This window comes from Triturus cristatus, chromosome 9, assembly GCF_964204655.1.
Source record: "Triturus cristatus chromosome 9, aTriCri1.1, whole genome shotgun sequence".
NCBI classification, from domain to species: domain Eukaryota; kingdom Metazoa; phylum Chordata; class Amphibia; order Caudata; family Salamandridae; genus Triturus; species Triturus cristatus.
This window is the reverse complement of record NC_140592.1, coordinates 861,290,568-861,317,958: the sequence shown is the minus strand read 5'-3', so window position 1 is coordinate 861,317,958 and position 27,391 is coordinate 861,290,568. Positions and strand designations below refer to the sequence as shown.

General features: G+C 46.0%; 1 protein-coding gene across 4 annotated transcripts in view; it reads right to left on the bottom strand.

The window, feature by feature from the left end:
* Nucleotides 1–4,675: 4,675 nt before the first annotated feature.
* Nucleotides 4,676–27,391, bottom strand: part of LOC146798974 (uncharacterized) — a 384,553-nt gene continuing 361,837 nt past the window's right edge. For all 4 annotated transcript variants that reach the window (XM_085628024.1, XM_085628026.1, XM_085628027.1 and 1 more), the window contains one exon: nt 4,676–4,806. In XM_085628024.1, coding sequence (XP_085484150.1) covers nt 4,804–4,806 — 3 coding nt within the window. In that variant the 3' untranslated portion in view covers nt 4,676–4,803. The remainder of the gene's footprint in view (nt 4,807–27,391) is intronic.

Sequence of the window (27,391 nt, the reverse complement as noted above, 5' to 3'; positions counted from 1 at the left end):
GAATGTATTTGTGCCAGTGAACGGTGCAATACCTGAAGCTTTTAGTGCTGTGCAGTGCCTGCAGATTAAATGAATGTGCTGGTTGTATGTGTGCCTGTGAGTGGTACAATACAAGAAGGGTGCAGTGGTTGCATGTTAAATAAATGTGCTGGATGTATATGTGCCTATGAGTGGTACAGTACAAGGAGGATACAGTACTGTGCAGTGCATGTGTGCTGTATATATGCACTAGGTGTATGTGTGACTCTGGATGGTACAATACATGGAGGGCCTTGAGTTCAATTTTGGGAGACCCAGGCCTGCATGGTGAAATATGGAGGAGGAAGAGAGATCATTCTAAGGCTTGGGGGAGCCAAGTAGATGAATGACAGGATGACTTCCCTTGAACAATGTGGGACTACAGGGATCGCCCTCCCCTGTTGCCTTATTGAGCTAAAATAATCAACGCAGAGTATAATACAGAGGAAAAAGTCTGCAATAGTCTGTATTAGTGTGCATGCTTCATATTTGTATGTGTGATATGTCACACCATCAAGGTAATTGGTAATACCAAGTGATATATTGTAGGGATAAGATTCACATAGGTCCTGAAGAAAGCCCTTCGATGCATATAAAGAGAGCATGAAACATGTCGACTCACAGATGTTTTGGGCTACTATGCCCAGTTAATTTACTCTGTTTTTAACCTTGCCAAGGGACCTCAGATTAAAAGACGAGAGGATCCAGAAGTCAATTTTAATTTTACCATTAACTTGATCCCTTCCTCTTAGAAAAGTGCTCCACTAACCAATTGCATTGAGCCCACCCATGCACACTAGGTGCAGTGGGTGAGGATCCGATGATGAAGCATGCCACAGGGGGTACCTTTGGGTGAGGATCCTACTAAAATATCTAAGATACGCCAGGATCCCACTAACCATCTTTTGTAGCAGAGGGATCATAAAAGATATGGTTAACGCTCCTTGATTGTGTAGATGCAACTTTATTGATGCCTTTCTGTCTTGCTGTAATGTTCTATATTGAGGTTGCTTTATAAGTAGGAGCACCTGCCTACACTCTTTGCTCCTTTTTTTTGTAAAACTGCCAGCGGTCAGTTTCATTATCTCCTCACTTGTGAGTTTTTTAGGTCTCGCTGAGTCAGCGCATGCACTGCTCTTCGAGAAATGTAGTGTGTGAGTTTTCAAAGTGCTGCCACAGGCTTTTGGTGGCCTAGCACTTGCATTCACGCGAGCATGCACGCGCGCAGCCGCCATGTGGGTTTCCGTCAAGGCTCATTAAGCCATGCGTGCCTCAATGAGCTTTCACTTTCGTTCTTGTTTTCCATCTAATTGTTTTGGATTTGATTAAATTCAAGTCCTAGAGCTGCGATTAAACTCTTTGTTGCCTTTTCCCCTGTCCGTCTCTGTCAACAGCGGCGCTGATTATTGAAGGCTGCTCAAATAATGTAATTTACACCTTTATAATCAGTTTACGCTTCACAGGCTCAGAACGATGTCGCTTTTTGATTAGTGAAAGATGCGGCCCCATTCCTCATAACCACTTCAAAAGCCAATGCATTTGTAAATAGCCATTTGTTCGTGATTGCAACCTGCAAACTTGTCTTTTTTCCATTAATCCAGCCGCGTCGTTAAGTCAGGGATGCGGGCTGAATCCGGTATCGGGGAGCGAATGTTGGTGTCCTTCTAAATAATTCCGTGCAACGGCAGGGCACGCGCTGGGATGTAAATCCTGCAGCTGTCTCTCTGTCAACAGCGGCGCTGATTGTTGAAGGCTGCTGATTGTTCTGGACAATTGAGGTAGGACGTGATAAATGCACTCTTTTTAAAACCCAAAGTCGCCTTCCTGCTTCATCTTGCATCGACGATGTCTCTCGTGTTCCATTTTCCAAGACTCCAGCCAGCTGTTTACGTAAACATCCAAGCATCATTGCTGCACTACACATCAATAGCCAGTAACCAACCAAATGTTTTTGTTTGCCAACTCCTGTGCTTGACATCGCGTGCCACATCATGGCTAGTGTTCATGTGTCTCTATCTGTGTTAGTGCAGCCAAATACATCACACAACACCAAACCCATGCTTCAAATAAAGCCATACCGATTGGCTTTACGAATGCTTGGTAACACTGATTTTTTTCAACATTAAATCAGTAAGTAATCTCTTCCATTCTTCCTTTCACATTACTTTCCTCTAGTCTACAATCTCTCTGTTACGCCCTTTCCGTCACACATCTCATTCTAAGTCCCTCAACTGCATGCCTCACACGTCATTTCCTTCCTCTCCTGCGCTGCTGTTTCACTTTCTCCTTCTGCATGTGCATTCCTTTCATCTCCTACACTTCTCCATGCCCTCTCACTATCTCTTACACACACACACACACACACACACACACACACACACACACACACACACACGCACACGCACACACACACACACACACTCGTGCGCTGCATTGTATTTTCTAAGGTGCTGTCAATATTTCAACAGTTGTGTACCACCTTCATTCACTTCTTCATAGAATGCAATTGACGCATATGTGGCCATACCCCTGTGCGCTCTGCAGAGAGGCCAAAGATTGGATGAGCATATAGTTTTAACACTTCTATTACACAGTAACAGACACTGTGGGAAATCAACTGTCTTTAGCCTTGGCAGCTGAGTCCACAATCATGTCCTGTCATGAACGTTTGTTCAAACCATATACACACCAAGACACCTAGATGTGACTCAGTTTGCTGTACCGTCCATTGTAAGCTCACCTGCTACATGAAAACAAGCATTGGCATAGCCAATAGGTCTCGCTTTTGGGACCTTATAAGTATTTAGTTATGCAGCACCATATCCTTGGTGCAACAACATCAACTGTTGCAGGGCTAAACACTTATAAGGTCTCAAAGGCGAGACCTATTGGCTATGCCAATGCTTGTTATTCCAGTCTGGGCTGTCCTGCGGAAGACAGAAGCCTCATCTGCAGGAGACTCCAAGCCTTATGGAATCCAGATGCAGAGTAATTAGCCAGTCTTCTAGCCAGGGCAGTGCCATGCTCTCACAGAGCCTCCTTCCTGTTTGGAAGGATGAGGGTGGACATGAAAACCAGATTGGGGAACACAGGCTGAACGCAGTCTGGAGCCTCAGTAATTTAGGATTAAATATAGTGAACGTCATGCCCTTATGCACAAGAAAGTCTTTACATGCTTCAAATGAGCCAGTAGTATGTGTACAGCGGGAGGGGTCAGGGCTTAGAATAATATAGGCGGAGGACAAAGTGTGGGTGGGCTTGGTAGCTTCATATGTAGCAGGTTCCGTACAATAGAAAACAATGTGAAAATCAGTATACAATTTCAGAAAAGTAAAGAATTATATAGTTAGTGTACTTGTTACTGAGGAAAAATACCAAATGGATAGATCCCTTGCAATTTGTTTTACAAATCAGTGCTTTCAGAAATGTTTGTTCAATTGGATCAACTGACATTGATTCAAGACTACCTCTTCCAGGTTGTTACACAAAACGAGGAGCTGGAACACTGCATCCTAAATCAGATAGAATAATCTGGTAAACTTACTTCCAGGTTTGGACTCTTTGCACAGCCGAGTTCAGGGTTTTCTAGTTTATTCCTCTTTTGTATGTCGGTTCCACAGTAAATGGATCCCTTTTCATTCTGATATTTGTAGTTGTGTTCCTTTTCTTTGTAAAGGCAGGGCTTTGAATACCAGAATGAGCACGTAAAGGATTACTGAATGACTCCAATAACATGAGGCATGTCAAGAGCTTGGTTTTATCCAGGCATCCATCTTTCCATGCAATGCATGATTAGCTCTTCCAAGGAAGGATTATAGATGTCGCCTACCAGATAGCACACACGCTGTCTGTTGCAAGACCTGTTGTTAGTTTGCAGTGGGCTTAGATCCTACTTACTGCTTACCATTGGTTGGCTCTATTGTCACTCATTTGCTTGCTTCTTATTAGACAACGTGTGTCTTTGTCCCATCAAGGAATATGGATGCATTACTGACTCCTTACACTGCTTGCCTTTTCAGACGCTTTTTTCTTTTTGTTTAAGCACTTATTAAGACTGCATGTTTTCGAGCCGAGTGAGCTTCTCATCCCCTTTCCGTGCCATCTGTTGCCACAGCTCTGTGTTACGCTCAGCTCTCTCGCCCGTTTGCTTTTCCCTCCCACCCTCTGCGCTCTACTGTACTCTCCTTTTTGTCGTTTTCTCAACCCCCCCCCCCACACTCCATGTTGCTTCCCCCCTCCACTCCCTCCCTGTTGCTTTTGGTCCCTCCGTTTGACTTCCACTCCCCATCACGCATGTTGATTCCCCCACCCAATTAGAAAAAAAAAATTGACCATTTTTTTTGCCAATGGCTTCGATTGGCGAATATAACCAATTTGTTTTCAAGTGAGTCATTTTATAAGCACGAGCAGGCATGGTGCACGTGCCTATGCAATGACACAATATGCATTTTTTTGGTCTTATTTTGACATACTGCACAGCATCAGGGATGCATGGGTAAAAAATATTGCAAAGCCAATAGGAGAGATCTATTGGCTTTCCCAATGTTTGTTGTTTTAATCTATGTAGGCAGTTAAAGAGCACAAGTAATCATCGTTATCCATACCTCAGAGTAACAAGCTCTCCATTAATTGCAGCAACCCATTTCATTCATGAATGTCAAATCAGAATGCACTTTAATTCATTCAATGTGTGGCAGTGGTTCATTGACCTTGTTTTACAGTGATCCACCATTCAATCAGTGAAGAGTCCTGAATCTCATGGTTCCAACAAGTAATGAGTATCCGTCACTGCAGAAAAACATTAAGAAAAATACATATTGCCATTTTGTAAAATCTTAAAACAATCATTACCAAAACTCTAATCCTGCTTTGTTTATTTTTATTGGGGAATTTTATATAGACACACAGTGTAGCAGAATATGGTATTAGAGACTGATGCCAAAACGATTTTAAATACAAAGATAAAGATTGTACAGAGCTAAGTAATAAGTAAAATGATTTTAAGAATAATGCACCAGAAGCACTAAAGGGTAAGGGGGATGCCAATAAAGACAGATGTTGTATGCGGCAATCACGTTAATGACAACAAAATTCAAGAAAGTTCGGGAAAAGGGGTAGAAAGAACAGATAAGGCAAACAAGGGCTGTGGGAGTTGAGGGGAGGAAGAGGCTATTCATGAGAATGTGCCCATAAATCTAGGTATTAGTGATGATCTGCCCATAAAGCTTTTGCCATATTAACCATGTAACTCAGTAATCCAACACATATATCTCCATTATCTACAATGTGCCATTTCCAGACCCAATAAAAGCCATCTAACTAGTCAGAGGGCTTCTTGGTCGGCTTCCTTAGTGCTAAAAAATCTCCAATTTAGTGCACCTGACATAAATCCAAACCAATATTTTAAATAGAACATATTATATTAAAGCATGAATCAATTTTAAAATCCCGCCCACTGGTTAACCAAACATTTTGGCACATCTTCCTCCACAATTTTCAGACTCAGGCAAAAAGAGTTAGAGTCCAGACATTCTTACCGCAGTTTCAAACTGGAATGTGATTTTTCAATTCAACTTTGAGAATATTTCTATGTCAAAACAAGTCTTGTAAGACATTCTCCATCGACACAATTTGTACACATTTAGAATATCTTAAGTTATTACTAATATTTTATTTATCTTCAGCTCAAAACATATTACATTTCAAGGGTCTGACTAAAACAATCATGTTTTTACTTTGGAGGCTGCTTTGTCCAGTTAATAATTATTATTTTGTTAATTACGACTTCTGTTCTAGTGTCCTTATGTTTTTATTTGTATAGGTCGGTCCATTCTATACATAATAAGGTACCTCATTGTTAGGTTACAGAGTGCTTAGTTCACCTGGAGTAACCAACCACTGTGTAGATAGTGTAGTATTATTCTTGGTCCTGAAAAATCACCATATGATTTCCTACACTTATGGCGAGAAACATGTCGACCATTCATATTTAGCCTCTGACCATTATATCAGTGGTGACACCTCAGATGATTTTAATTGAGACCAGTGGGCTCGCAGATTGAGTTCATTTTGGAGTACCACTGTGCCTCATTTTATCTCACTACTTCACCACACACTATATCCACATCTACACTACGAAGCCCCCGCACCCGTACTTCATATAACAGCTTGGGAAAAAGAACTCTGTCAAAGAGCCCCTCATAGGGTGCTCGTCAGGCATTGCAGTGCTGGCCTGATGAGGAGCAAGCCCTATGATGAAGCATGACCCCCAACCGGGTGTGTGCGGGCCCCACTTCCCAAATTGGGAGACACACCATCTCCACCTTAGGGTAGGGCTGATGACCGACCCAGTCTCCTTTTCCCTCCTCAACAGGAACTGTATACCTCCTCTTCACATGTTAATGAAACAATCACAATAATTGATAATAAACCACTGTCTATTTTGTAATATTGGCCGAGCCTGAACTTGTTAGAAAGGTCCCATAATTACTCGACTGGGGTCAAAATACCCATGAGTGAAGTAATTCAGAATGTGTTGATAAGCCCAGTTGTTTTTTGTGGAAGACAATCATCCCTTTCATTATCACTGGTTATACCATAAAGATAAATATTCTGTTCTGCATGCTATTCATCCCCTTTTTCTCAGGAAGTTGAAATTTGGTTTGCATTTCCCCAAAAAGTTCAAACCCTCCAAGGACTAATGTTCACATAAAATAAAGAGCTTGGGTGACGATTAAGCATCCATTACTTAAGCCTATTTGCAAGCTTGAAATATGAATTACCATAAATCAGAATATTTTCATGCCAATCTAGCATACTGAACAGACAGAAGAAGTTTCTCACAGGTGGGAGGCACCTTAATTAAAACACTAGATACATATTTTTCACCATCTCTCTCTCTGGTTCTAATCAGAAGGGCGTATCTTTAATTCTTACGAGTACCAATTTAACAGTCTACCATAAATCGTTAATCTCATTATATAGTTTTAGTTTGGAAGACTGAACTCACAAGAGTAGCAGGCATGAATAGCATACTCAGAAAGTGTAAATGTTTTTATCTTTACCCTCAGATTTTTTAAAAAAAAGCTGTTTAATCTGTTTCCAATATGAATATGCATCAACAAAGGGATGAACTTAGTGTCTGTGTGGTTAAAGCGGGTGATTAGTAATTCCAGGGCCAGGACATACCATAGGCAAAGGAACCATGCCGAGATTGGGGGAGGCGAGGGCTTTTTCCTGTATAGGGCTAAAGATCGTCTTGCTGCCCCCAGCATCTGTGTGACGAGGCGCCAGTCTGAACGAGTCATGGCTACCAACTGAGAGGGTCTAATGCCTTATAGAGTCACCGTAGGAGAGCTTGATATGGGGAATCCCACTGTGTCCTTAATATGACTGATTAATTCTTTCCAGAAGAGCGTCAAGCTGGGACAGGACCACCAGATGTGGATAAAGTCACCAATCCCCCCATGACACCTCCAACATGTCGGCGAGAAGCTTGGCACCATCCTCTGATGGCAAGCAGGAGTAAAGTACCACCGTGTCATCAGTTTGTAGGCCAATTCATGTAGGGGAATGCTTTGATCGATTTTGGGCATATCATGCCAGAGCCTATCCCAACTTTCTGGAGAGACCTCCTTGCCAACATTTATGTTCCATTGTCTTTGATATGTGTGGGGCTGGAGCTGACACGAGCATTGTAAAACTTTATATGTGCGAGAGATTGGACCCCGTGAACCCTCAAAGGCCTGGACAAGGGTTTCAAAAGGGGTAAGTGACCTGCTCGCTCCTTGTACATAAGCGGGGGAGAGCAACCAGTGGCGAAGTTGATTGTATTGCATCCTTGAAGTGTCCGCAACGTGAAATGATTTTTTACATTGTTCAAAAGTTATGAATGTGTCCCCATGAAATATGTCCTGAATTTTGCGACACTCTCCGTCCAGGATACGAAGGCGTGCGGATGCAATGCAGGTGGGAAGATGGGATTGTGTGCTATAGGGTTGTTGGGAGTTGGGAATGAGTTCAGGCCCCCAGATACCGCGAGTTTGTCCCATATGTCAAGGACCGTTTCGTGGGAGTGGCCGTATATGCACTACAGGGACAGGCCGCTCTGGGGAGCCAAGCTAGGTCCCATAGAGGCCTAAATGAAACAGCTCGGTCCATATGGAACCAATGTTTTTTGTTCTCGCGAACAACCCATTCCGAGATATAATAACGAAGATGGCGAGACTAGTAGTACTCAAGAAGGTTAGGATATGCCAGTCCTCCCCGATCGCGGGGTAGCATCGGAAGTTTGTTTGAAAAGCGTGGGCGACTCTTGCCCCATATGAAGGTGTTAGAACTCGTTTGAGGGCTTGCATATCCGATTGGGGTGGGAGGGTTTGAAATAGATAGTGCACTTTTGGAAGGAGGGACATTTTAATTGCGTTGATTCGCCCCAACCAAGAGAGGGAGATTCTTCCACCGGCGTATGTCTTCCTTTATGGCACGTCTATAAATCGGCTAGTTAGCCAGGGCCCAGGAGGGGGTCAGATCCAGTCCTAGATATCTTATCGATCTCTCAGTCCAGAGGGAGCAGGGGCTGTAGTCCCTGAATCACCAAGGGTGAGAGAGTAAGGTTTAGGGCGTGGGACTTGATTAAGTTAATTCTAAAGCCCGAGGCCTCTTCGAAGGGGTGGAGAAGCGAGGCCAAAGCCGGGAGCGAGTAGGTCGGAGCAGTAAGACAGAGAAGAAGATCATCTGCGAATAGAGATATCTTGTGCTTATAACCTCCAAAGGGGATACCCAAAATGGTGGGCGATTGGCGTATTGCAATTGCCAGAGGCTGCACTACAAAAGCAAACCGGAGCGGAGAGAGCGGGCAGCCTTGCCTGGTTCCCCTGTGAATGGAAAAAAGGGAAGTGAGGCAGCCATTGACAAGGATACACGTGCACGGTCGAGTGTAAGGGGCCATCAGTCTTGAGATCATGGCCGGGCCCAGTCTAATTTGATGCAGGACCTCGCGAAGAAAGCGCCAGTCCACTCGATCGAATGCCTTCTCCGCGTCCAGTGACACCAGCCAGGCGGGGATATTTCTATGCTGTACCTTTTCAATGAGATGAGCTATGCTATGCGGTGAATGTTATCTGCCCCTTGATGGTGGTGCATAAATCAAACATGGGCCGGCTCGATAATGCCGGGTAAATAGGGCTCAAGGCGGTTTGCAAGGATCTTTATAAAGATCTTCGCATCAGTGTTCAGAAGGGCAATGGATCGGTATGATGTGCAGAGTTACAGCTACCACTAGGATAGCTTTCTTTAAAAGGTTGTCTTAAACCTATCTACCATAAGAGTCGAATTGGACTGGTGCAAGGTGGCCACTATAACTAGTGACCAGCATATGCCAGGTCAACTTCTCACATTGGTGGGCAGCGTGTGGGATTCCAGCTTGCCATTGTTTTACCAGAAAATCTCTATTTGAATTACCAACTGAAAACCACTAAAGGTACTCAAGGTACATATAAAAGTCAAGCTTAGTATCAATAAGTTCTACTGAACTTAGAGCTGTTTGTGAAGGGATAGCACACCCTTGCTACAGCTCAAGCTAGGATCAGTAGGCCACAAACTAGTGTAGGTAGTACAAAACTGCACAACACTAGAATGTCCTCAAAGGGTGGAGCCAGTGGGTCCACTCAGCCTCAGTATAAGGACATGCCCGTCTTTGAAGCTAGGACAGAGTCCCTCCACACTAGGCCTGATAGATCTGCTAACAGATGATCTGAGGTTGGCTCTAGGAGCTAACAGATCTGAATCAGGGAGTGGGTCAATTACAGTGTCTGGGTCAGATGATGAAAATCATGATGACCAGGACTCTGAGGGCCAGAACCAGAAGGATCTGAACAGGACAGATGAATTCTCCCTAAGAGAACTGACAGAGTAGAAGAGAGGGTTAGGTCCCCTTCAAGGGAATCTGACCACTCATATCACTCTGGAAGAGAATCTGTTCATCAGAGGAGCTCATACTTTAATAGAAGAGAGACCTTCACTGAAAGAATGTACAAACTGCTACAGTATGAGGAAGCAAGATTTGCCCTTAAGGCCAAGCAGTTGGCATTAGATAAAGAAGCATTTGAGCTCCTAGAAATGCTTCTAGAAATGAGGGGTTAGAACCCCCTGGTGGCAGCAACAGTGTCCCTAGAATCAGAGATTATATCCCAGACCATAGGAACCTGTCCAAGGTTGTTCCTCCCTACCAGAGTGGGGATGATATCTACAAGTGGATAACTGCTATGGAGAGGGCCTGTAAAGTACAACAGGTCTCCCAGAAACAGTGGGCAGCATTCTTGTGGCTCTCCTTTTCAGATAAAGGTAGAGACAAGCTCCTCGCTGTTAGAGAAGTGGATGCTGATGATTATGATGTCCTGAAAAGTGCATTAATAGATGGGTTTGGCTTAACCACTGAACAGTACAGGTTTGAGTTCAGAGATACCCAGAAAGCACAGAATCAGGACTGGACTGACTTTGTTGATTGTGCAACCAAGGCTCTGGAGGGTTGGTTGGCTGGTTGGTAGTAGAGTTACTGATTTTAAGGGATTGTATAATCTTATGATGAGAGAACAGATCCTTAATAATTGCCAAAACCAGTTGTTGCATCAATACTTGGTGGACTCTGATCTGACCTCTCCCCAAGAATTGGGAAAGAAGGCAGACAAATGGGTCAGAACCAGGGTGAGGCAGAAAACCCAGACCCAAGGGGGTGACACTAAAGCAGGATCCTAAAGGCTCTGAGAAAGGTGGGGATAAGTCAAAAAACCAGAAGTCTTCACAAGGGCCCCAAAAATCTGCATCTGGTGGGGATTCACAGCCTACAAAGGAAAAAGGGCAAAAGAAGCCCTGGTACAAATTCGGTAAACAGAAAGGGCACTGGACTTCTGATTGTACTAAGTCCAAAGACCAAACCACCACCACTCCTGCCCCTAAGGCAACTGTTCCCCCTAGTGCAGCTACTGCTGGAGGTGGTAATCAGAATAAGGGTGTAGTAGGGTTGGCCCTGGGTTCTGAAGTGAACTCTGGCCTAGTCAGAGTAACCACTCAGGCATTGCTGGTTTGTGAGGGAGACATTGATATGTCCTTCCTAGTGAGCCCCAGTAATCTGGGCAAATACAAACAGCAGCCTGTAATAAATGGCAAAAAGGCTTTGGCATTCAGGGACACAGGGGCTAGTTTCACCATGGTGGCAGAGGATCTGGTGGACCCTGAGCAGATCATCCTGGGTGAAATGTACCAGGTTACCAATGCAAGCAATGTCAGGACCAACCATAGTCTGGCAGTTGTGAATTTCTCCTGGGGAGGGGTAACTGGCCTCAAGAAGGTAGTAGTCAGTGCAGACCTCCCTGTCGAAGGTCTATTGGGCAAAGATCTAGAGACTTCAGCCTTGTCTGAAGTAGAGTTATGGATTCATGCTGAGATGTTGGGCATACCTGCAGAGGTATTTGCTGTGACCAGGTCACAGGCCAAAATGCATAAAGCTGAACCAGCTCTGGATCCTGAAACTATGGACCAGATGCTACCCAAGAGGAGGAGCAGTAGGGTTAAGGCAGTGCCTTCCCCTCTGTCTCAGATTCCCCTCTTGAGGGAGGAAAAGCAGATCCTGATGAAGGAACTGCCCCAGAGGGACTTGAGCCTGATCAGGTTGAGTTCTTGGGGGCAGGGGGACCTTCCAGGGAAGATCTGAGTAAGGAGCAACAGTGCTGCCCCTCTCTTGAACCCCTCAGACAGCAGGCTGCTGCTGAGGCTGCTGGGAGTGCTAGTGGGTCCCATAAAGCTTATTGGGATGAGGGACTACTATATTCGGAGGCTAGAGATCCTACCCCTGGAGCCACCAGGAGGTTGGTAATACCTCAGAAGTTTAGGGGGTTCCTCTTGACCCTAGCACATGATATCCCATTGGCAGGACACTTGGGCCAAAACAAGACCTGGGATAGGCTTGTTCCACATTTTCATTTGCCACACATGTCAGAGGGCACAAAGGAGTTTTGTCGCTCCTGTGTCACTTGCCAAGCCAGTGGCAAGTCAGGTGGCACAACAAAGCCCCCCTGATACCATGATACCACTACCTGTGGTGGGGGTTCCCTTTGAAAGGGTAGGGATTGACATTGTTGGTCCCCTTGACCCTCCAACACCATCTGGGCACAGGTTTATCCTGGTGGTAGTGGTTCATGCCACCAGGTACCCAGAAGCAATTCCCCCTCAGGACCACCACAGCCCCTGTGGTGGCAAGAGCCCTCATTGGAGTTTTCTCCAGAGTGGGTTTCCCTAAGGAGGTTATATCTGACAGAGGTACCAACTTCATGTCAGGGTATCTAAAAGCAATGTGGAAGGAGTGTGGTGTAAACTACAAGTTCACTACTCCCTATCACCCACAATGCAATGGGTTAGTTGAAAGGTTCAACAAAACCCTAAAGGGAATGATTAAACGCCTCCCAGAAAAGCTTAGTCAAAAATGGGACCTTTTACTTCCCTGCCTTCTGTTTGCATACAGGGAGGTCCCACAGAAGGGGGTTGGCTACAGCCCTTTTGAACTTCTGTTTGGGCACCCTGTACGAGGTCCATTGTGTTTGGTGAAGGAGGGCTGGGAGTTACCTCTCAAACCTCCCAAACAGGATGTGATGGACTATGTACTTGGTCTCCACTCCCGTATGGCTGAATACATGAAGAAGGCAACCAAAAACCTGGAGGCTAGCCAAGAACTACAAAAAGCTTGGCATGACCAAAAGGCTGTACTGACTGTCTATCAGCCAGGATAGAAAGTGTGGGTGTTGGAGCCTGTGGCCCCAGCAGCTCTCCAAGACAAGTGGAGTGGCCCCCATACAATTGTTGAGAAAAAGGGAGAAGTCAACTACTTGGTGAATCTTGGAACTCCCAGGAGCCCCCTTAGGGTGCTCCATGTCAACAGATTAAAGCCATATGTTGACAACGCTGACATGGGCTTGCTCATGGCAACTGATGAGGAACAGGAGGAGGAGAGTGACCCTCTCCCTGGCCTGCTCTCACAGAACCCTGATGATGGGTCAGTAGATGGTGTTGCTTTGGCAAGCAGCCTCACTGACCATCAGCAAACTGAATGCAGACAAGTTCTGCAGCAGTTCAGACATATGTTTAGCCTGACCCCTAGTCAGACTTCCTGGTGCCCCCATGAGGTGGACACTGGAGACCGTCTGCCTGTCAAGAGTAAAATCTACAGGCAACCTGACCATGGCAGGGACTGTATCAGGACTGAAGTCCAGAAAATGTTGGAACTAGGTGTGATTGAGCCTTCAGATAGCCCTTGGGCTAGTCCAGTAGTCCTTGTGCCAAAACCTCATACCCAGGGTGGTAAGAAAGAAATGAGGTTTTGTGTAGACTACAGAGGCCTCAATGCAGTCACCAGGACTGATGCCTATCCAATTCCCAGGGCAGATGAGCTCATTGATACTTTGGCCTCAGCCAAATATCTGAGTACATTTGACCTAACAGCTGGCAAATCAAGTTAGCTGATGATGCCAAGGCGAAAACCACATTTTCAACCCCTGGTGGGCACTACCACTTTATGGTGATGCCCTTTGGTTTGAAAAATGCACCTGCCACTTTTCAGAGGTTGGTGAACAAAGTTCTGACAGGTATGGAAACTTATTGCTCAGTTTTTCTAGATGATATTGCTGTCTTTAGTTCCACCTGGTAGGATCACCTGGTCCACCTCAGAAATGTTTTGGAGGCCCTGCAAAAAAAGGCCTCACTATCAAGGCCACTAAGTGCCAGATAGGGCAGAGTCAGGTTGTGTACCTGGGCCACCTTGTAGGTGGAGGCCAGGTTCAACCATTGCAGAGCAAAATCCAAACCATAATGGAATGGGTAGCTCCAACCACCCAGACACGGGTGAGAGCCTTTTTTAAGCCTGACTGGGTACTATAGGAGGTTTGTTAAGGGATATGATTAAATGATCTTACCTCAAAGAAAATGCCAAAAAAGGTTCAGTGGACAGCTAGCTGACAAAAGGCATTTGATGACCTAAAGCAGGCCATGTGCACTGCCCCCATCTTACAGAGTTCAGACTACACAAAAAAGTTCATTGTCCAAACAGATGCTTCTGAGCTGGGTGTGGGAGCTGTACTGTCTCAACTGAATGATGAAGCTCAAGACCAGCCAGTAGCTTTTATAAGCAGAAGGCTGACCCCTAGAGAGAAACGTTGGTCAGCTATAGAGAGGGAGGACTTTGCTGTGGTGTGGGCCCTGAAGAAGCTGAGGCCATACTTGTTTGGCACTTACTTCATAGTTCAGACTGACCACAAGCCCCTCCTATGGCTCAAACAGATGAAAGGTGAAAATCCTAACCTGCTAAGGTGGTCCATTTCCCTACAGGGGATGGACTATACAGTGGAACATAGACCTGGGACCCAACATGCCAAAGCAGATGGGCTCTCAAGGTATTTCCACTTAGAACACGAAGACTCAACTGGTCAAGGCTAGTTTAGTGTCCCTGCGTTTGGGGGGGGGGGGTTGTGTAGGAGAGTAGGATCTGCACTTATGTTGCCCCCACTTTTTTCCTGATGTTAACACTGGTTTCTGGCTATAGTCTGGCTGGGTCCCTGCTAATCAGGGCCCCAGTCTCTCTGTTCTCTCTAAACAACTTGGAGTGCATATTAGATGCACTAGTGATTGGATACTGTGGTACCTTATGAGCCCCTAGTATATGGTACCTTAGGTACCAAGGGCATAGGTACTTCACAGGCCTACCAGGGGCTGCAGCATGTATTATGCCACCCCTGGGAAGCAGACTAAATCTGACACCACAGGCCTGCTACTGCAGCCTGAGTGAGGTAGTGTTAGCACTCCTCACTGAGGTATAGGTTTCCTATATCTCACCATACACACACATATAAACCTATCAGTCACCCCTAAGGCAGGCCCTATCAATCCTGAGGGCAGAGTGCTTGGTTTACAATGTGAAGGGGTGCCTCTGCATGAGCAGGGCCCCTCTGCAGCTGGCAGAGTCTATTCTCTGTGGCGGTTTGTGGATGCGGTTAAACCATATACTCTTAAGTGCATTATAATTCACCGGTAAATGCTAACTTTGGAATGACTGCATCAAAACATGTCGTGTTTGGTGTCAAACAACTTGGAATCATACCCCCACACCAGTAACTGGTGTGGGAGTATGATCCCACCCTTCTAGAGGGGCCGACATGTACCCACTGTGGAAACACGGTAGAAATCTGAAAGAGCCCGGGCATCACAGAATGGATGCCACCAGCAAGAGGCCCAACAATAGGCATCCTGTCACAGGGAGGTGTCACCACCTTCCAGACAGGATTTAGTGTATTGGGGCTGGGTGGGTGCACTGCTAGAGTGCTTTGAAGTCCTGCACTGGGGGATCAGTAGGCTCCTCTGTGCATGTGCCAGCTCAAACCGGTTCAGGGGCTACCTGTCCCTGCTCTGGCACGAAACTGGACAAAGGGAAGTGGGTGTAACCACCCCCTACCCTGACCCTCCCAGAGGAGTGGTCATAAAGCTAGTCCCTCCCTTTCTTTTAGTATAAGATAGGGAACCCTTGCCATTGCAAACTAGATATCCCTGGACGACGCTTTACAAGAAGAATCCTGGCCCTTTGACGTTCCACTACCTTTGGAAGACAGAAGAATCTCCCTTGGAGTCAAGGAGTGACTCCCCTGCTTGGCAGGCACCAAAAACTCTAATCAACGGTCGCAAACGTTCCCGCTCCCGCCGGAGTACGAAGTCCCTGCAGCCTCGGAAGTGGATTTCCTGACTTCTCGACGGCCATTGTGAGTCCCCAGCAGAGCTGAGGTGAGTGCACCCCACGAGTGACGAGGAACAGCAATACCCGGGTACCGTGCACTATTGTCCAGTGCAACCCCTTCACGATGTTCTACGAACTTGTGCATTCGACCACGTGTGGCCCAAGCCTCCAGCAGGATTTCCCTTGAAAATCAGAGGCCTACCTCGTCCCGAGTGACCGTGGGTTCCTGTGAAGTGAATCCTCACGAGGCGTCCTCGCGATCCCTTGCCTGTTGGCTGGTGGGTCCCCTGAAGACTTTCTCATCAAACCAAAGGGCTCCCCTGGTTGCTCTAGGCCTGCCCTCACTTACCCTCACTGGGTGAGTCCCTCAGACCTTGCTGGTCTGCACCGCTGACTTTCTTCAATTTCCACGAGACTTGCTGTTGCCAAGGCTTGTTGGCTCCAATCCGGTTGCCGACACCTCACTAAGCTGCAGACTTTGTGGGACACGCCAAATCCAGCTCCTGGTTGTCCTCGATGCCTCCTGGACCTCGTGGCTGAAGAGTCAAAACACCCTTGATCACCTGAAATCACCCGACTTCCGAGGGCATCCATCTTCCTAGCCCCGGGTCACTGGCAAGTGACTGTGAACACTGTCCCTTCTGCTTTCAGGTCTTCTTCATCTTGAATCCAGCCTTGGATTCCACCGGACACTTCTTCAGTCTTCACAAGCAGCAAAACTTCTTCGGCTTCCATTGAAAACGACGACGCGACCCGACACCAAAAGACACCTATGCACCCGGCTTCCCTGGGTGAGGTAACTCGTGCACTCTGGTGCTCCAGTGGGTGTTGGCCCTTGAACTACTTACCTTGTAAGTGACTTGCTTGTAGACTTCCTAGAAGTACCCTTAAACTTTAAAAATCCAACCGCGACTTGCTCCATTAAAATCAATAGGGAACCCGCGGCTGTGTTCTCACACTGCACGCGTCTCCCGTGGGTCTTTTACTTACCTGCCTTGGGTGGATTAGTGAAGCCCCAGTGATTCTACAGCCCCTAGGCCTTGTCCCCTTGCAAGTAGACATTCCTAAACCTCTTTTTTAGTATATGGTCTGGTACGCCCCTAGGGCCCCAGCCATATTTGTGCTTAACTTATTGTGAAACGTTGATATTTGCATATGTTCCTGACTTCTAATCTCATAAAGAGATTAGTAGAGTGTGTCTAGTAATAAATACATATATATTTGATATATATACCTGTTTGGTGTCCTTTCCTTTGGTAATTCAAGAGATTATAAGTTAAAACAAGCTGCTTTACTTTCCTCTGAGACTTAGCCTGAAGGCTGCTCTCCACATCTACCACTAGGATAGCTTTCCTTAAAAGGTTGTCTTAAACCTATCTACCATAAGAGTCGAATTGGACTGGTGCAAGGTGGCCACTATAACTAGTGACCAGCATATGCCAGGCCAACTTCTCACAAAAAGTGAAAAGCTTCTATTATCCAGTAGGCTCGTGAACCTTTTAAATCTAGGTAATTAATACCGTCGGGCCCCACCATTGATGGCAAACGTTGAGACACTGTGTTTATATGCATAAATACATAGATAATATATCTTACCCCTTAGTAGGTAGGGTAAGATCCCATGAGATCAGTGAGGGTCACTTGAGAGCTGTAATAAAAGAGAAAACAGAAAACCACATGTGACATTTTGGAGGGCTTCCTAAGGCTCTAAGGTATAACACACAGCTGATTTTTCAAATAAAGGGAGGGGATGCAGCCATGTGCAGGATCTGTCCTGGACCGATCTTACATCTTAGTTACTCATGGTTCTCTCGGTGCATCGGGCTGTATCACCTGTGTGCCTCTCGCTGTCTCCGCCAGTGGAGAAGTGAAAGCCTGGTCTCCTTTTATAGGAGTAGCCTGCTTCCGGGTGGGGCGTTAATTGTTTAATTACTGGATTGATTGGCAAGTTTTTGTTGTTACTATGGGTGCCATCTCAAAGTGGTAAACTCTAAATTAAGCTCGTATGAGGAATTATTTACCTAAATTTAAAAGGTTCACGAGCCTACTGGAAAATAGAACCTTTTCACTTTTGAATTGTGATTTTACAAATAAAAATACTGATACAGAGAACAACCCTGACAATTCTCTCAGCACTAATCATTGATCTTATGTGTCTGTCTGTCTGTCTGTCACTTAGCTATAACTTCCCTTTTAATAATTTCTAGAATGATCACAGCACCTTTAGCTCACATATATATAACGCGACCGTTAGCAGTAATGATCACGCTACAAACTACAAGCACCTGGCTCTCCAATGGAGAACCAAGACCTTAGCAAAACTTCCATTGGTATAGATACCCTAATGGTAAACTGTTTCTTTGTTTCTTGACTCTTGTCGTTTCAGAAGTTCTACTCCCTTCATTTATCCAGGGGCACCGAAATGTTCGGGCCACTGTAGATACAACTTTCACACTCGGTCCTGACGAAGCACGCTGGATCTCCCGCTGAGACCATTAAAGCGCGAAACATGTTGACCAGAACATATGCTCACTAGGGACATACAGTTACCCAACTACCAAGGGACATAATACCCCTTAAAACAGCACCATACACTTTGTTTTAATAATGACTGAGGGATCACCTTAATAAAAATTAATCACTCTCCCGCCAGCCATTTTTTAATACACCTACTAGGACTTCACTGCCACTTGCACCCACACACCCATACAGCTTCATCAAAAGATCTCTGAAAAAGAGACCCTTCGGGGGACCCGTAGGGCATTGCAGCCCCAGCCCGACGAGGAGCAAAAGCCCAATGATGAAGCATGACATCCTTCGGGGTGTGAGAGGGCATCAAGATGAGGCACACTGCCCCCCACAATTAGAGTAGCACACGACAAGAGTACCTCTTACTTCCCTTCTTTTTTTCTCTCTCTACTTAGGAACGGTGACTCCTTTTTGGTATAAGTTTAACCCCCTGACACGTTGACAGTCCTTTAGCCACCACATGCGCAGTGAACGCCCCGTCACCAGTTCACCTGCACAGCCTCCTCCCATTGCTCAGACAATACCTGAATGTACAAGATGGACAGCTACTGGCGACAGGCTTTCTTGATGACTTTAGGATCCCTTATGTAGGCCCGCTGGTAAGCAGAGAGGTTGACAATCTCAGGACGGTAAAAGAGCTACCAGTGGTGGTACAGGCCAAAGTAGCGAAAGAATTGGCAGAAGGGAGAGTGGCTGGGCCTTTCCCCTACCCGCCGCTCGACAACTTTGTTGTTTCCCCATTGGGGTTGGTCCAGAAGAAGGAGCCTGGAAGCTTTAGGCTGATCCACCACCTGTCGTACCCAGAGGGAAACTCAGTGAATCATGGGCTGGAGGAGGCAACTTTTTCTGTGTCTTCTTACAATTTTGACATAGCAGTGGACCTGGTCAGGAGGGCGGGTAAAGGGGCCTGGTTAGCAAAAGCGGATATTGAATCGGCCTTCTGTCTGTTGCCAGTCCACCCGGAGAGCCAACATCTGCTGGGTTTCAAGCTGGATGGCCATTACTACTATGATAGATGCATGCCTATGGGTTGCGCAGTCTCCAGTGCCTTCTTTGAGGCATTCAGTTGCTTCGTGCAATGTCATTACAAGTGACTTATGGCATAAAGGGGGTGACTCACTACCTCGATGATTTCCTGTTCATTGGGGAGGAGGGAACGCAGGATTGAGAGGTGGCACTCTAGAATTTTGAAAGGTTAGCGGACCATGTAGGGAGGGCCCAGTGCAGGTCCTGACATTCTTAGGTATTGAGCTGGACACAGTGGAGGTAGTTTCCAGACTACCAGCGGGCAAGGTACAGGCCCTGATTCAGGACATTCAGGAGACCCTGGCAAAAGAAAAGGCTACCTTAGGCATACTTCAAAGCCTCCTGGGTAAATTCAATTTTTGCGGCTAAAGGTATTCCAGCGCTGAGGGTCTTTGCTAGATGGTTGGCCCGGGTGACGGCCAGTGTAAGGAATAAACATCACCTGGTGAGATTGAGCAAGATAATGAAGTAGGACCTCAGGATGTGGGCTGATTTCTTGGCCAACTTCAATGGCTCTCTTATCTGGAGAGCACCCTGGGCAGGCATCCCGAGCTGTGCCTGTTCACGGATGCATCGGGTAGGGAAGGCTTTGGAGCAATCATGGCGGAGCGAGTGGTGTGCAGGGAGATGGCCAAATGCATAGCATAAGAGGAAGATCACGCCAGCGTCACCGTTCTGGAGTTATTCCCAATAGTGCAGCCCTCCATCTTTGGCCAGAAGCTCTGGCATCCAGAAGGGTTCTTTTCTGGTCAGACAATATGGCAGTGGTCCAGGCCATAAATTCACCAACAGCAAATTGTCCTTTGGTTCTTTGCTTACTGAGGGAATTGGTGCAGGCTTGCTTACTCAGCAACGTGGAGTCTAGGGCTAGGCACATACAAGGGGTAAAGAACGTAGAAGGTGACGCTCTCTCTTGTTTTCAGTGGCTCTGTTTCCGGGAGGCATGGCCGAGAGCGAGACAGAAGATGATGACCCCTTTCCCACCCCACCTCTGGCTCCTGCTACAGTGGAACAACGATTAAGGGAACTAGGTGAGCTTTTCCAGGCACCAGGGACCAGGAGGCGGTACAAGGCCTGCGTAACTAATTTCTGCAAAGTGGTAGCGGCTTGTGGAGATGACATTGAAACATAAGGTCCAAATCTTTCTCCTGTGGGCCATGGACCAGGGCAAGGGCCACTCCTGGATCATGGGGCACTTAGCTGCTGTGAGCCATAGCACTAATATCAGTGGCCAACAGGACCCTACGAGGGCTTTCCCCATCAGGGCAGCGCTGAAGGGATGGGCGAGAGAGGAAACACAGGCTCCTGATTCTAGGTCACCCATCGAATTACGAACATTGCAGGGCCACTCATTCACACTATTAAGCCACCCTCTTCATGGCGGCTTTCAGCTTGGCATTTTTTGGGGCCTTTAGAATAAGTGAATTGGTGGCTAGGTCATAGAAAGACGGGTCCAGGGACGCCATAGGGAGACAGGAAACACAGCTCAAAGGAGAATCCCAAGAGTGCAGATAAAGAGATCTAAAACGGCCCAGGTTGGACTGGGGAAGGTAATCTGACTACAACCTCTGGGGGATAAAAGGTATTGCCCGGTTTTCTTGGTCTCTGATTATTTAGCCCTCCGCCCAGTCATGGGAGTCTACTTGCTAATACACGCTGACTGTACGCCCCTCACCAAGTTTCAGGTGCAGCAAGTAATGAAGTCATGCCTCGACTTGTCAGGAAACTCTGGGCCTGGAAAGTGTTTTTGCAGCCATTCCCTTAGGATAGGAGTGGCTACTTCAGCATTTAAGGTTGGCCTACCGTCGGAGCACACCAAACAGGTGGGGCGGTGGGAGTTTCAGTACTACAAGTGCTACATCTGCCCTTAAAGGTTCAGAAGAAAGTAGGTGCGCATTTGGGCACCAATATGGCTATAGATGTGTTTGAGTTTGCGGTGTTCATTTTATAGCATATTGTTTCAGTTGTGCGTGTTCATTGAGTTTTCAATCGTGTATTGTGTGGATAATTAAATGGTATTTCCAACCTTGCATTTCTTTATTTTGCCAGGGTCAAAGGTGTGGGTGATCAGCCATTCAGGCATCGCTAGGGTGGCGCTATGGGCAGAAAGTAGGAGTTGAAGGCATGGGTTTTCCCTTACTGAGATTGGGTGGGATTCCCAAGCATATGATGGCACAGCTTGCTCAACAAGCTGCGGCACAGGAGGCGGACCTCCCCACGAAATTTTGGTCATCCACCTTGGGGACAATGACTTGACATTCATGGGTAGAAAGGCGCTTCTACAGGCTATGAAAGCAACGACGGTGGAGATAAGTGATCAGATGGGGCAATGTGAGTTATGGTGGTCCAAGATCACTCAATGGAAGGTATGGCACGGGTCCAGGTCAGGAGAGGCTATTGAAATTTCCCCTAGAAGGGTAAACAGCGCAATGCACAAGTTCACGGATCAGAGGGGTCTTGGCTTTATCAGACATGGACTTTTACATGCCAAAGCCACTGGGTATTTGGACGAGGACGGGGTTCAACTGTCTAGGGTGGGCATGGATCTGTTCCTGTTGGTCCTGGGCGACACCCTAGAGCCAGTGAGTTGTAAGAAAGTAAGTTGCCTGCCCTGGTGTGGGGCCTTGGATGTGACAGCTGCCACGTCCAGAGCTATAGCGAAGTTACTGGGCAATCCAGAGGCTGAATGGTACCTAGGGGTATCCTCTCCAGGAGCACAAGAAGGGTGTAAATGCCAAACAACCCCAGGAGTCTTTACGGCAGTACCTTAGTGGAAACAACGGCGCCCTGCTAGTCCTTCAGGCAGTTGTAAGCCTGAGAAACTGGGGGCTTGCCTGGACACACTCCGCCCGTAAAAGGGCATGAGTAAAGGGGTGGACTGGTGGTCCACGGTATTAAAGGGGGAGATTCCCCAAAAAGGGTAGCACCGATTGGGTTGGCCACAGTGCAGTTGGTTCATCAGGTGGGCAGGGCAGCTTAGGTGAGTCACCGCTGCCTGCCCTTAGATCGCCCGTAAGTTGACCCACCACATTGGCATATTTCTTGTATAAAATAAACCTGCAGCAATATTTTCTCCAGCAAAATGAGTCTTGTATGTTTTTTTATTATGGGGATGTTATGGTTTGTCGGTTGGGTGAGTTGCCAATATTGGCACTATGAGGCTGCCCGCAGTGCCCGCAGGGGGCCCACTTAGAAGGGCAGCCACCTTAGTGACACATTAGGCACCCCAAACTGTTCTAGTAGTTGGAACCCTCAGTGGGCCACCGAGGTTCGGCGCAATGCATGTCACGGCGCACTGAGTAGGGCAGGGGAGAAGGTACTTATACCTGCCCCGCCCATCCGGCGTTCCTTTTGCACCAACGTTTCAACCGTCACCCTGCCTACCGCATACCCAGCGTGCAGCTAGGGGGGAATGACATTAACTTGTAATTTGTGTTGCAGGCGGAGCTACAGGGCGCACCAGAGTCTGAATGGTACCTAAGGGTATCCTCTTCGGGAGCACAAGAAGGGTGCAAATGCCAAACAACTCCAGGAGTCTTTACAGCATGACCCTGGAGGAAACAGTGGCGCCCGCTAGTCCTTCGGGCGGTTGTATGCCTGAGCAACCTGGGGCTTGCCTGGACATGCTCTACTCCTAAACGGACGTGATTAAAGGGGTGGACTGGTGGTCCACAGTATTGAAGTGGGAGATTCCCTAAAAAGGGTAGCACAGATTGGGTTGGCCACGGTGCAGTTGGCTCATCAGGTGGGCAGGGCAGCTTAGGTGAGTCACCGCTGCCTGCCCTTGGATCGCCCATAAGTTGACCCACCACGTTGGCATATTTCTTGTATGAAATAAACCTGCAGCAATATTTTCTCCAACAAAGAGAGTCTTGAGTGTTTATTTATTATGGGGATGTTATGGTTTGCAGGTTGGGTGAGTTGCCGATATTGCCACTATGGTGACTGCAGCTGCCTGGGAGACCCTGTTTCAATTTTAGACAAAATACCAAAGGACGACGATGGGGTTCAAACCCTGTGTGCACTGGAGAGTCTATCATCGGAACAATTATGAATGTGTACGCTCAACTCCTTGTGGCTCACCGTCAAAGCCACAATAACAAACAAAAATGTCAATATTCCAGAAGGCGCGTCCCATATATATTTAAATTTAACAATCAAATACTAGAGTCCCAAAGAAAATTGAAGAAGATCCTTAAAATGATTGCTTCATGTTCTGATCTTTATTTTGGATAGGAATTGTGCCATCAAAAATCATCCAACTTCACAAACATTAGTATTTTTACAGCCAACGCGTTTCGTCCTCCTTTAGGACAACATCAGGGCTCTGATTATTGAAATCCTTATATCATCATCCTATTCTTTGGTTAGACAACCAGTCTTTTAAAAAAAACTTATCTGCCCAAGTCAACTCAATTTGAAATAACAGTTTCCTCCAAATATAATCCTCTGTCCTTAGCCGTTGTGATCTTAGGAGAGTTGTACACAACACAGATGTCTTCCCAATATGCTCAGGCATCCACAGTCCGGTCCGATAAATCCGAGCCCTGATGATGTCCTTAAGGAGGACGAAACGCATTGGCTGTTTCCATTTTACCTTGAATAATAAATACTACTTTACTTACATGTTAAGAGCATGGTGAAAGTCTTCTTTCATGATCGCTCTCCGTCGTCGCTATCAAGGCCAGTCCACTACACTATTTTAAACAGGTGAAAGCCAAGATGTATCCCATTCTTACCTCCTTCTCAAGGCTGCCATCACACCTAAGAGATGAACAGATCTTTCCCCTCTTACATTGGTTCTGCTCGTTAGTGCCTAATACTCGTTCTATTCTTTTCTAACCTTCTCAAGTGCTACATTTCTATTCTTCGTAACTCTCCTAAATTGGTTGTTTACATTTCTCTGCAGTTAGTGCCATGCCACACTTATGCCACTGACAATTTTCTGCACCAGTCACATTTGGCTCCCCATACAACTTTTACACAATTTGACCATTTAGTCATTGCGTGCACCCCCTCTCTCCCCTAAGACCGGCACTCTTTCACATTGCAGCGTTCACCAAGGTAAGGCTGCACTTAGAATGCCCATCTTCCTTGACTATCTTCCTGTCACTCATTACGAGGTTTGAAAACAGTCACCATGGTAACTGTTCAAAAGAACAGTTAGGATGTTCACAGCAGATGTCTTAATGAGTTCAATGAAAAAACGCTGAAGAATTAAGAAACTGCAAAAAAGGAAGGGAGGTGGGTGAGTAAAAATAGAATTTCTCTGAAGAAATTAACATCTACTGAAAGCCCAAAATGCTCTTGGATCTATCAGGACCGTAGGGGCTGTTTCTCTGTTTGACTTTTGTCAGATACATGAAAGCATAACATTGATAATCGCCATTATAGCGTTCTAATTGATCATCGCCATCCCCTGCCTTCTGAAATGCAGATCCCGACTCATGATTAGAATATGTATTGAATGAACTTGCATGCTACACATACTGTTTATTTTCCAATCACAGTGGTTCACGTTGCAACTACATTGGTTTAAATATGAAACCTATTAGGTTCCTATTTGTGTTTACTGCACTGGTCCACACAACTTTTGTTTGTTTGCATGTCCTATACCGGTTGGTATATACTAACAATGGTTTGCAGGATCAATATGTAGGTTAATGCAAAGGTAAACATTTTGAACACAAATAAAATAAACTGGTTTACGTGAGAAAGCATACAGGTTAAAAGTGTGTAGTTTTTAAACACAACCTATTGGTTTATATTTCAGTATACTAGTTTATATCAACAGGATATTGCTGTCTCTGTTAACTGGATTATGTAGAGTAAATGCTGGCTTTTCTATACCACAGTTGTGTGCTTGCATAATGTACATAATGTATTGGTTTGTAGGTATACCCTATTAGTAGGCTCTCATTAAAGAATTGGTTCTTATGCATAATGGTGTGGTTTGCATGCACACCTTACTCCTGTGCATGCATAACACAACCGTCAAGATATATAACATTTTGGTTGAGCTGCATAATTTATTGGTTTGCCCTTATAATGTACTGATTGTATGCAAAGCACACTGATTCACATGCATATAATTCTGCTTTATTAGAGAAATTCATGGGTTCATATGTTTAACATACTGATTCATATACATATTATATTGGCTCACTCTTGAAACATACTGGTATGTGTGCAATAAATTGGTGGAAATGTGCAACCTATAGGTTTGAGTATATTCCTATGTGCATCCATAATGTACTGGTAGAAATGCATCATTGCCTTGTTTGGATACATAATGTGTTTGATTCACTCTTGTAATGTACTGGTTTGGATGTGTAATATATTGGTTGTAACATCCAGTCTATTGGTATGAAAGCATTACATGCTGCTTTGCATGTTTGATACACAGGTTCACATGCATACCCTAATCGTTTGCCAGAATACCACACTCATTTGTATGCATACTGTACTGGTTAAAATACATAATTGTATGTTTCAAGAACATGTAGAATGGCTTCATTTTTATAATGTACTTGTCTGTATATGTATTGGTTTAACTGTACGACCCATTGGCTTGAAAGCATTATTTGCTGATTTGAATACAACATGTACTGGTTCACACTCATCATCGCCTGCGGCCGGGTTTGCACAAACTGATCTACATACAAAATATACTGGTAAAAATGATCAATTGTATGATCCCATGAAAAACAATGGTTTACACAGACACAATATGTGTTTGTATGTAAACATTTGGTTTTGTAAACATCAATTACTGATTTGTGTGCATGATATAGAGCAGTGGCGGGGTGAACAGGCAGTTATAGTGTCAAATTAATATACAGAAATCAAATTGCATGAAACTGTCCCTGACTGTCTGAAAAGGCCTGGGTAACACACATCAATGTTAGTTTGATTTTAGAAAAAAAGCAACTATTTACAGTTCACCTGCGGCTATATTACATAAAGTCCCCTGGGAGAAGCAGACGTGGGTCAGCTTGTCGCAACGTGGGGGCGCTCTGCTATTACAGAAGGGGGCGCAGGTGGTTTCCGGGTCCATTCTGTTAAACAGATTGTGCAGGCATTAAACACATGTCAACACAATCTCAACTGTGCATTCCCTCATTTGCATGGGGTGTGGTTTTTGGCAGACAGGGAAATCCGTCGCCATTCCACCAGACCCAGCTCATATTGCATTTCTGGCTCAGCGGCTAAGTGGACCCTGGGAAGCGGGCACTAAAGTCGCAGAGATCATCCCTGGATGCCCGTTTGAAATGCAGGCCAGGTTGTCGTCTTCTGTAAAGATCCTGACAAATGGCTTCAAATATCTGGTCTGCATTTCACTAATGCGCAGTTCCCAGTTCTGGCGCAAGTTCATGCATACATTGTAAACAAGCCTTTGTTGTATTCTGACACAGTCCAAATCTGCTGCTGTCACACATACTTACAGGTGTGTAGAGTCTTGGGTGACAGGGCCTGGTGGACACTGATTGCACACGGGCACACAGGTATATCGTTAGTAGTCCGCCACAAAACTGCCACGCCCAGCGCTCTGGGCCTTTTATTCTTTTACATCACGTGGTCTCGACCTCCGTCGAGCCCACTGTGTTATTCGCGATCGAGGGGGTGGCTTATCTAAGTTGCCTCCCCTGATATCGTTAGAGTTGTGGACTGTTCCACCGTCTCTCGCGATATTACATTCCTCCTATGCCAGGAGATGAAAACAGAATGAAACACAAACTTAAACATAAATATACACTGTCAGTCCTGGCCGTTGGCTGCTGGCCACAATACAACAAAATGAAACAGTCTTACTTGGGAGCTTGTGGCGCCTGCTCACCCTGGCTGAGACCCGATCGCCGATTAGCCACTGGTCACAAAGTCTTTATACTTCTGGGACGGCTTGGGGCAGGGTCGGAGGTGATACCTCCCGTGGCTGTTCCGCATATGCGAGTCCGGAGACTGGTCCACCGAATCGAAGGTGTGTGTTGGGCCTTGGTTTCCACCGGATTCTTGACCTGGTGGCGGTGGAGACTGTCGGTTGGTGGGGCA